This window comes from Branchiostoma belcheri, unplaced genomic scaffold (genome assembly GCF_001625305.1).
Source record: "Branchiostoma belcheri isolate BF01 breed outbred unplaced genomic scaffold, Haploidv18h27 scaffold31, whole genome shotgun sequence".
In the NCBI taxonomy this organism is placed as follows: Eukaryota; Metazoa; Chordata; class Leptocardii; order Amphioxiformes; family Branchiostomatidae; genus Branchiostoma; species Branchiostoma belcheri.
The window spans coordinates 2,731,153-2,741,597 of NW_017803921.1; the positions used below are offsets into that span (position 1 = coordinate 2,731,153).

The 10,445-nt window shown below is 39.5% G+C and overlaps 2 protein-coding genes across 2 annotated transcripts in view; one reads left to right on the forward strand and one right to left on the reverse strand.

Moving 5' to 3' along the window:
* LOC109474581 (dynactin subunit 2-like) overlaps positions 1-7,266 on the forward strand; it is a 26,915-nt gene extending 19,649 nt beyond the window's left edge. Inside the window, exons 5-12 of the mRNA XM_019774913.1 lie at positions 3,291-3,386; positions 4,109-4,269; positions 4,613-4,781; positions 5,219-5,284; positions 5,676-5,864; positions 6,311-6,413; positions 6,612-6,703; positions 6,983-7,266. Of these exons, the coding sequence (XP_019630472.1) occupies positions 3,291-3,386; positions 4,109-4,269; positions 4,613-4,781; positions 5,219-5,284; positions 5,676-5,864; positions 6,311-6,413; positions 6,612-6,703; positions 6,983-7,069 (963 nt within the window). The 3' untranslated portion in view covers positions 7,070-7,266. The remainder of the gene's footprint in view (positions 1-3,290; positions 3,387-4,108; positions 4,270-4,612; positions 4,782-5,218; positions 5,285-5,675; positions 5,865-6,310; positions 6,414-6,611; positions 6,704-6,982) is intronic.
* A 651-nt stretch (positions 7,267-7,917) lies between these two features.
* Positions 7,918-10,427, reverse strand: LOC109474622 (60S ribosomal protein L27). The gene is made up of 5 exons (XM_019774968.1): positions 10,336-10,427; positions 9,828-9,920; positions 9,021-9,190; positions 8,392-8,502; positions 7,918-8,007 (listed from the first exon to the last, which is right to left on the reverse strand). Exons 2-5 carry the CDS (start codon positions 9,906-9,908, stop codon positions 7,959-7,961), a joined length of 411 nt encoding a protein of 136 aa, XP_019630527.1. The 5' UTR covers positions 9,909-9,920; positions 10,336-10,427; the 3' UTR covers positions 7,918-7,958.
* Positions 10,428-10,445: the final 18 nt, after the last annotated feature.

Below are 10,445 nucleotides of genomic sequence, written 5' to 3' on the forward strand. Positions count from 1 at the left end.
GTGCTAGGGTCATGATTTTTAGATGGTAGGTAGCTCTCGTGCTCAGAAAGAAGTGCCGTAAGTTTGGGCCCCGTAGCAGCTTATTTGGGAAATGCAGAGGCATTTGTTTGAAAATGTTTGAAGTAGGATAGCTCAAGAACCGGTTGACGGATTGTTGTTATTTTTGGTATCTCGGTAGCTTAAGTGATGCTTGACCTAATTAGATGACAATTATGCAAATCACAATCTAATTTACATAATTAATGACAAAAGTCTATAAATCTGCTGCGTTCCATGATAGAACAATTGAAATGGTGGCATATTTAAACAAGAGGAAGAGGAACATTGACAGATATTAATTATGTAAATTGTGACCCAATTTGATTAATTAATAAGAGAAATCTATATGTCTTTCATACTGCACTAGACCTTTTTGGTTTCCACCCTCTGTGGATTACATTGCTTTATGCCCACAAGGATAGCTGGAAAAAACTTTCCTGTTTGTTGAAACAACAGAATCCTTGCGAAATTGGCGAAAGTGGCACTTAATGCTGCATTAATACTGAAAGTTTTAATACTGGGTTAATGCTGGGTTAACGACTCGCCCAGCCTTCAAACACACATAGATACATCATTCATAATGTACAATGTAGAAAAGGCAATCTTTCTTTTTATTAATGTTTGTTACATGTACTGGAGCAACTGCATAACTCTTGTAAAATTTGTGAACCCTGACACAAGACTGCACAAATGTACACGCTAATGTTGTAGGGAATACAGGAAACCTATTCATATCTAGGTTAAAACAACAAGTTACAGACAGGAAGCTGTCAACATTGGTTTTAGTTGAAAAAACGTTTTCTTTGAAATTGTTTGTTGAAAAAACATTAGTGGCCCAGTGCCCCAGCAGAGCGTGCTTTATTTGACAGGTCTGTGGCCCCCAGTGTGAACATCTGGAATTAGCCTGGTTGCCAGACCCATAGCACACTGGACACAAAGTATCTCAGTTTGGCACCCAGGTAAATCTGGAATATGGATAATGTGAATAGGTTTCCCGTAATACCTACAACATTAGCATGTACAGTTGTGCAGTCTTGTGTAGTACATTTGTGCATATCGTATCGTAATGCAACAGGAGTTAAAGATTTAAACCCGATATAAGGTCACAAACTTTGTTTTAATCGATAACATAGTTGGTATACTGTACACAATGGCCAGGTCACTAGAAGGAAGTGGTCTGAACGCATTGAGCAGTATCTAATCTTTATAAGCTTTGTGGCTTTAGCGAGGAGCACGGCGGTATTCTATGAATGACTTTGAGTTTGTATGCCTGTAATCTTCTTCATAATGGTCGTGTGGAGAGGGAATAGAGAAGCCCTGCCATTGAAAGGATAGATTTTCACGACCATATTATGGTCCGATGGGCCCCCACAAGAAAACTAACATAGCCAAACTGCGTCGCCAACCTGAGAAATAACCAGTAAATAACTACTAGTTCAAAAATTGAAGATTGTTAAATTGCAACTAGGATACATATTTTATTTGAATTCTATCCAGGATAAATTGCATTGACAGGATAGACTGGGACGGTTAGGTAGGTCACCCGAGGCTGACCTCAGCCCTGCCAGTCGTACCTCTGGGAACGTCCCCGGAGGACCTGGGCTAATCTATACCACTATCCGGGCTGGAATAGAAAGTCGGGCTGTTTCCTGCTAAAAGTTTGATACGACGGCCCCTCTAACAAGTAAGGCATATATGATAAATGAGTTTCTCTTTGTGGAGGAAGACTAACTTTCTACCAGGCACCATGGATCACTGGAAAAATAGTAGAAAACGGCCAAAATAAAGGGAATAGTATGCCGCTAAAGGGTCAGATAGCCCGCTAGAGAGATACAACTCACCGGGAGGAACCCATTTATCTTACATACCACATACCATCACAACAATTGGCCAGTTTGTGTGATTTTGTAACTTGCAATTGTCTTCAATGTATTGGACATCGCACGCTTCAACAACACTGGCTGCATAGAAGAATAATTTAGTTGAAGGAGTTTTTGCCGTTTTGAAGTTTGGATCACCGCGTATCGGAGGGAAGAAAACAACCTTTCGCGGCCAGACTCCCCAGGCCAATTCTCCTCTTCTTTTTGCCGAATTCTACGATCCGTATTTCCGTAGAAAGACATGGTACAGGCTTGGTGAATAGTCTGTTGCTTCGTTCACTACGATAATCATCTTCACAAAAAACCTACACTATACACACACACAACACCCACCAAAACAATATCACACTGTCGAAGGCATGAGACCTCCGAACTCTAGTTGTATTATAATAACGCAGCCTACATGACATTGTGTAACTATGCCTTGGCCTGTTTTTATTTTTTTTGTGACTGTTGCTTCATTTTTTTCTGGAAAAAATCCAAGAACCAACAAATTAAATTGCTATGGCCATATTTTCAAATGGAAATTAGCAACACTAACAACTACAATGTATGTGTATGCAAACAGTGATGAAAATTTAAAAGATAAACATTTTACATTAGTACTTTTAGAATGATTAGATTTAGCTACATTTCACAATATCCCAGTATTACAAGAAGATCTAGAGAGCCTTTGAAATTTACAATGAATTTCAGAATCCATAGAGGTAGTAACATTACATTTTTACATTCTATTTTGTAACTTACTGTTATTCCTACAACATGAAATGTATTACTTTGCTACCTGGAGAAGTATGGCTACTACTTATATAACTGTCCGACTGGCATTTGGAATTCACAGTGCATCACATAGATTGTTACTATGAATGTAATTAAGACTCAATTGTCAGGAAATATGTTCTGCAGAAATAAAAGCGTAAATTTTAAGCCACTTACTGTTGGCACCAGGTGCAGCTTTGCAGCACACAATTTTCTTAAATGACAGTTTTATCTGACATGAAATATGGCTTTCCCACTGGCCTTGGGTGTGTGGAGAAAGTTGATTTCTTTTGTTTTGACATCAATGCAGCTTTTATTGATTCTTCATAACTTAGTGTAAGGAACAGAGTATGAAAGAAAAAAATGATTAGGAGATTGGAAACAGGCAAATGGCTGTAGAAGAGTGGTAGATTTTCTCAGTCCTAACAGTTTTTAAACAATGAAAACAACACTAATTTTCATACGTTTAAAGCAATACCCAATTTAATTAGTAGTGTGTCATTTTTATAAAAGGATCCTAAATCATACCCCTTCCCTGGACATTTCCTTGTTAAGGTTATTGATAATTGTTAACCAGATCAGTAGTTAAGGATGTTTATTGTTGACCCACAGCTGGGAGAGGGGGAAGGAGTGGAGACTCCTCAGCAGAAGTTCCAGCGTCTTCAGTGTGAGATGAAGGAACTGGTGGAAGATGTCGAGAAACTTAAGGTGTGTCCATACACAAACAAGATCATGTCCTCTAAAAATAGAATGTTTTATATACATAATTTATAAATAACAATACAAAAGTCACAGTGAAAACCGTGAACATAACAGCACTAGAGCTGTGTACCTAAACAAATTTTAGGTACAGGTACAGGTACAGGTACACAGGTTTAGGTACAGGTCCGGACCTGAACCTGTACCTGAACAATTCGACCAATTTATATGGTCTTCTGAACTCCTTCAATAACAAAAAATACATAAATAAACTTGATAGTTAAGGTTTATTCTTTGTTTATGGCGAATGCTCAGATAAAATATAGGCAAAACTTAAGTGTTTTGTTTTCATGAACACGCTGTCCTTACACAGGGACCCATTGTTAACCACCTTTATACACATTTGAGGTCACAAATAGGCATAAAATTGGTGTGAAATTGTTTAGGTACAGTACCGGTACTGAGGGAGTAGGTATTTTGGACCTGTACCTAATCAGTTTTTCCGGTACAGTATCGGTACTGCATACCGGTACACAGCTCTAAACAGCACCATGAAAAAATCAGTAATTACACAGTAGTATAGTAATAATTACAATGTTTCAGAAAGGTTTATGAAAGACTCAGTTTCTTTATGATTGCACTGGTATAGAAGTTAAAAACCATAAGAGAATTCTCCAAACCCTGCTAAAATATTGGATCTAAAAGTAAATGTTTTGTTTTGGTTTTCCCAGACTGCCATGAAAGACACGAGTGAGACGGACCAGCTGAACCCTGTGCAGGTGTCCCAGCAGGTGCAGGTGCTGCAGAAACAGCTGTATGAGCTGCACCTGGAACAGACGTTGGGACAGGAGGCAGCTGCTGACATCACTGATCCTCACAATGCCCTGCCAAAGTCAGTACATGCAATTTCCATCAAGAATGTGACATACACATATACAACCATGTTATTCTTACTTCAGGTTAAGACATATTAGGTCATGCTGATTTGATTATATGGATTACATTGTCTGGAAGCCCCAAAACTGATGTGAGAAAAAAAGTTTGGCAAAAAAAAAGTTGCCTTTATTATGAAACAATGTGGCCATGAAGGTTTAACAAATGCGTAAATACACGAGTATGGTTTGGCAAAATGATAGACTCTTCATTTTCATTTCTTCACAATTTCTTCTTTTCCTTTGGAATTGATTTTGGCCTTTTGGCAGACAATGTTATAAAACTACATCTGTGCTGTACAGGAAGGTGATCACACAACTGGATGCCATAAAGAGTGGAAGTGCCACGGCTAAGACCCCCTCTAAGAAGGGTCTGTTCTCCCGAGCAGCCCCTGCAGCCTCCACAGACCAGCAGGTCACATACGAGCTGTACTACAGACCTGAGCAGGCCAAACTACGGGAGAAGGCCAAGGTGGGAGGGGATTACATTTGATTTGATGGGTCATATTCGTGAGTTGAATGGTCATATTACTGTAATGTGTTGAATGGGCATGTTCATGTGTTGATTATAAAGTGTAAGATCATTTTTCAAATTGTTAGTGGTCTTGTGTGCCACTGTGTCCTTGCATGTAACATGTTGTAGTATGTCATTTGAAACAAGAAAGGCATTGCTTATTACCTGTACCAATATGTTTGTTTGTAACATGTATTCTTTGGAGATACAACTATGTGACATTAAAAATTGTTTAGTACATAGTATGTTTGTTGGCACACAGACTGTTTTTATAATTTGATTGTTGGTCAATTTAAGGCTCACAATGAGTTGATAATGCATACAGCCAAGCCAAACCAGAAAACGTCTACCTCATCTGTATTTCTATACGTAATGTGCTGAAATTTGCCTTCCAGTTGGGACAGCTAGAGGACAGAATACAGCGGTTGGAGGCAACAGTTGGACACAGCCCTGAAAAAGTGGTAAGGACCTGGACTAACTTCAGTTAGGAATGTAAACACAGTATGGTAGTTGTTGATGTAGATATACATGTATCTCAGATGGTGTAAACATGCCCCCTAGCAGCTGGCTTAGTATTGCAGCAGGTGATACATGACCCAAATTGCATACATGTATACAGTAGTGCCAATAAAAAATGTGAAATGCTATTTCCTGCATTTTGATGGGCACATTTTGTTGATAGGCTAAGCTTAGCTTAATGATATCTCTTTCTGCATCTGTACATGCTGATTTTTGTCCGTCAAAGATGATGGATTGGGTAAAATTTTTGTCTGTCATGAAAGGCAAAATTACATCAAAAGACGCAAAGACAGATGCTGGCTAGAACACTGTTTGATTGTTTCCCTTGTCCAGTCTGCCCTGACCAGAGATGCCTCCACCAAGAGCCTGATGGGAGCTGTGGCGACCCTGGAGGCCAGGACCACCATGTTAGACCCCATCCAGCTGGACCACATCGAGGCCAGGATGCAGGGGGTACTCCAGAAACTAGCTGAACTCAACAAACAGAGGGCAGCAGTGGAGGATGCTGACAAACAGAGCAAGGTACCAGGGACTACATCAGCTAACATTTCACCTTTGACCCACAATTTGATTGGCAGAAATTTTAGATAAGTTTGTAAATGTCAGGAGACAAAGGATTAGTTTTCCTGAATAAAGCAGAAGCGATCTGTCCAAAATATTTCACTTTTTCACATTTCAAGAAAAATCTTTGTCAGAATACCTTAATACATTTGTACAACTCACACATCTTTTTCTTGTGATATTTAATCTATAGTTCAAGTAAAAGTTTCTCCTCTGCTATGTTCTGACCAGCCTTTGTTAGTTTGTTGATTTGGACAAGTTAAGATTTTAGGAAGTTATCAATATTGCTTAGTAGCTCTGCTATGAGATAAGTGCATGTGTAACAGTTCCTATTTTAAAAAAAAAACACTGAAAAGAACTACCATTGAGTAGTATTGACTGGTAAAACACTGTTTATTCCCCTGCAGATTTCCGAGCTGTATGACCTGATGAAGAAGTGGGAAAGCATGGCCAACAGCCTGCCACAGGTGGTGGAGAGGATGGCAGCACTCAGTGAACTACATCAGCAAGGTAAGGCTGGGGTGGACCAAGTAATATAACATCGTGCAGAGGGGCATGTCTTTGAAAATAGAAGAAAACTTGCACTGTAAAGAAAAACTGCAAGAGGGGAGACCTGTAGTCTTGCTCCTAATATTGCTGATATTGAAGTTTACAGTTCTAAAATTCAAGCACTATTTTTGTAATTTTTATTTTTGTAATTTCCAATAGCCATGCAGTTTAGCCAGGCCTTGAGCCAACTGGACACCACCCAACAGCAGCTGTCCACCACTCTCAAGTCCAACACCACTATGGTCAAGGAGGTCAGTCTTCACTTTAACTTTACAACTAGCAGTCTATATCTCTATTACAAGTTTGAAGTAGATGTATATGACTTTAAGTAATGCTAGGAATTACCCCACGCATTTTTGGTAACAGTGCTATCTCTGTATCTTCAGAAAATATTGCCATGAACTGGCTTTAAACTTGTGTATTGATATTTCACATGCAGTTTATGTAAACTTTGCCTTATATGTATTAGCTTTACCAAGAAACATTTCAGGCTTTTTGTTTCACTTCATCTGTTTGTCTCGTCTTTTCAGCTCCAAGACAATTTTGCTGCCAACATGGCCACCATAGAAGCCAACTGTAAGGCCCTGGATGCACGACTAAAGACGGTGAAGAAGTAACTTGTGCAGCTTCAGTTCAGTTGATCGATAGTTTTATGTTTCAAGACTTTGCTGGATGCACACAACATTATCTGAGTTATCAGACCCATTTTCACCTTTGTATCTTACTGAAGCTTTCTTGGATTATCTTTACAAGGGTATCCGATTCTCAATGGTAGGTTTCAACCAAAACTGCAAATTTTTGTCAGTCCATGTAATTTATTGCTATTGGCCTGAGCATCTATGAAACTGCATACTGTAAATGTAATGTGCAAGGCATAATGCAGGAAACGTCTTGAGAATGCTGCAAATTTAATGGAAGCAATGATTTATACCATGGTACACTTATTATTTGCACTGTTGTGGGGTCGATGAAAAGTATATTTGATGCGTGTAAGAAGTTGGGATTTAAGGCAAGTGATGCCAACATGGTGCTGACAGGAAACATAAGATTGGTCTGATATGTTGTGTGGGTTTATTTTTTAAGAGATCAACTACATTTACCGGCAATGCTATGGCCAAGTAACCACTATACAAAGGTGACCGCTAGTACAGGTTTGACTGTATTTGCTTTCCGTATTGATAATTGATCCTTAGCCATAGAGTAACCATGAGCAGGCAATTGTTACTTGGGATGTCAAATGCAATTAAAAAGTTGTCTCACAATCATCAATGAGTTTCAGAGTGTTTTGTCTCCTTGTTATCGATACATTCATTCACATTATCTGATAAAAATCTGTGGTAGGGATTTCTCTCACAATCACAACACGTTTTAACATCAACCATTCAATGTTAGAACGTTTGGATGCTCATACATTAAACATTCATTCCCTAACACACTCAGACAAAAAGAAGACCAGAATGCTGACATGTCTCCAACGGAATACGACAGATTTTATTATAATATCATCTAGAAGCGTAGCTTCTGGAAGAACCACTTGTTCTTGCCGGTCTTGTATCTGAAACAGGAGGAAAATGTGTCAAAATAATGTGTCAAAATGACATAGCAAGAATTTAGTGGGCCTTTCTTTTCCATTGTTCCATTGTCAAATTAACCTTTCCGAAAGCAGTTTAGCATTAAATGTAATGTTGGAGTGTTTCGTCTCATAGTGTCATGAGAAGAGACACTGTAAGATAGCGACACACCGTTGCTTTTTGCAGAGGGAACGCCATACAAGTAATGAGGACTGCTTGTCTGGAACTAGTTCTGCAATATCAGTTCATCTAGATGCACACATCACTATTTAAAATCTGTAATATTCTTCGAACAAGCAAAGAAGTGAGGTGTACAACAAATATTGTAGGTACAAAACTGTTACAGAAGATACAGTGATAAGACCTACCTCTCCTCAAACTTGAGTTTGGCTTCCCGCTTCGCCTTGCGTTTCAGCGCAGGATCCCTGAACACATCCTTGTTGATGAGGCCCTTGTCAAGTGGAACATCAACGGAGTATCTGTGGACAATAAAGCAAGACATATCAATTACACTGACAGCTACTGTAAAACTACAAAAAGGAAGTTAAGCATTTACTACAAAGAACATTTTTCATTCAAATATGAAAATTTTCTGCCATCAAGATGTTTATATTGGCCACATCTGTGTCAAAACTGGAAACAGTTGAAATCAATGTTCTTCAGCATGGTTTCAATGTTTGATATCAAGTGTTGGAGTGTTTCGTCTCAAAGTGTCATGAGAAGGGACACTGTAAGATAGCGACACACCGTTGATTTTTGCAGAGGGAACGCCATACAAGTAATGAGGACTGCTTGTCTGGAACTAGTTCTGCATGAAGTCTTACGTTGTGATGATTATGTTTGTATTAAAGTCTCTTCTATCCACAATATTAAGTCAGGCCATGTTGATTTGGTTATATGGATGACATCCGCACATGAAGTTTTGTCCGTTTCCAAAAAAAAAAGCTTTTGACCATAAGGCCTCATATGGCCTAGAATAAAAGCTGATGTTACATACCTTGTGGGCATGATGTGGTTGTAGTTGCACACCTTAACGAAAGCCTTGACCTTGGACCTCTTGGCCAGGCGTTTCTTGCCCATCCTGGCAGTCACACGGCGAGGGTAGCGGTCCATGCCGGCCACCAGCGCATGGCCATAGGGTCTGTCGTGGGTACCCTCATCATAGTTCTGTACACAGAGGAAGGCAGTCAGCATTTAGATCATCAAAGAATGCATTGCATTTTGTGAAGTAAATTCAAGAAAAGATGTGTAAGGGAAAGGCCCTAATATAAAAGGTTCAAAGATGTGATACAAAAAATAGTTTTGCTAGTAGTATAACACAACTTAGCCATTAAATGGACATGAAACTTTTTTGAAGCGGTTACAATTAAGTTAACGCGTAAATGTGTATTGTTGGAGTGTTTCGTCTCATAGTGTCATGAGAAGGGACACTGTAAGATAGCGACACACCGTTGCTTTTTGCAGAGGGAACGCCATACAAGTAATGAGGACTGCTTGTCTGGAACTAGTTCTGCAATTCTACGGCCCACATGTCACATACTAGTATACGATGGCGTTACATTTTATATAGCTAAGCTTGTTATTCAGTGTCACAAATTTACTCCACTGGACATGGAAACATGGGTTTGGAGAAGGAATTCAAACGTTTGCCACCATCTTATCAAGGAAATTTGATATACTAGTAAGATACCCAACTCAAGTCCGAAAGATCTTCTAGTACATGTTGCCCCCCTCCCCCATCACTGCAAAGTGTGCACACACGGACAAACACTCCGAGGGTCTAACGTTACCGTAGGTTCCTTACCTTCACGATGACAGCTTTCCTGCCTGCATACTTCCCTTTCAGGACGAGGACGACTTTCCCTGACTTCAGGAACTTCCCCATTGTGATGCCGGCCTGGAAAAATTATGGACGATTCTGAATCAACTTCTTCGGCAAGGCAAAATATTTTAGTGGAAAACGGTAGCTACCGAGATAATTGTGAATAAAAATACTAGTACGTCCCGAAAACGCCAATCGTGATATCATAAAATGGACCCTTGGAACCATCAATGGGCAGCAAAATTCTACTTTTCTCAGTATTTTTCATAGTTCAGAGGCTTTGGTCATGCAGAAACGTGTATCCACACAGTCACAGATAACCATCATTTTTGTGCCACATATATCAGCCTGAACTTGAGATTATGAAACAAAATAATGACACTGATACGTTCCTTATACTTATATGGTTTTATACAACTCAAATATGGTACACTGGTTGGACATAAAACGGTGGATGGACACCGATTTCTTGGGAGGGTTGTACACTCACCTACACCAAGATGGCGGCCAGTGAAAAGAGACCGAGTAGAGCCTTCGCGGGGGGTCGTACATTTTTCTCTCTCGGTAAATCTCGGCGTACTGCTCTCGCGTAGCGCGAGA

What these genes read in the sequence shown, in the direction of transcription:
- LOC109474622 (XM_019774968.1), bottom strand. Translation starts at nt 9,908, where the DNA reads ATGGGGAAGTTCCTGAAGTCAGGGAAAGTCGTCCTCGTCCTGAAAGGG. An exon ending in GGAAAGCTGTCATCGTGAAG is followed by an intron (nt 9,191 to 9,827) that starts GTAAGGAACCTA and finishes CTCTGTGTACAG; the next exon opens with AACTATGATGAGGGTACCCA. An exon ending in AAACTCAAGTTTGAGGAGAG is followed by an intron (nt 8,008 to 8,391) that starts GTAGGTCTTATC and finishes CTCCTGTTTCAG; the next exon opens with ATACAAGACCGGCAAGAACA.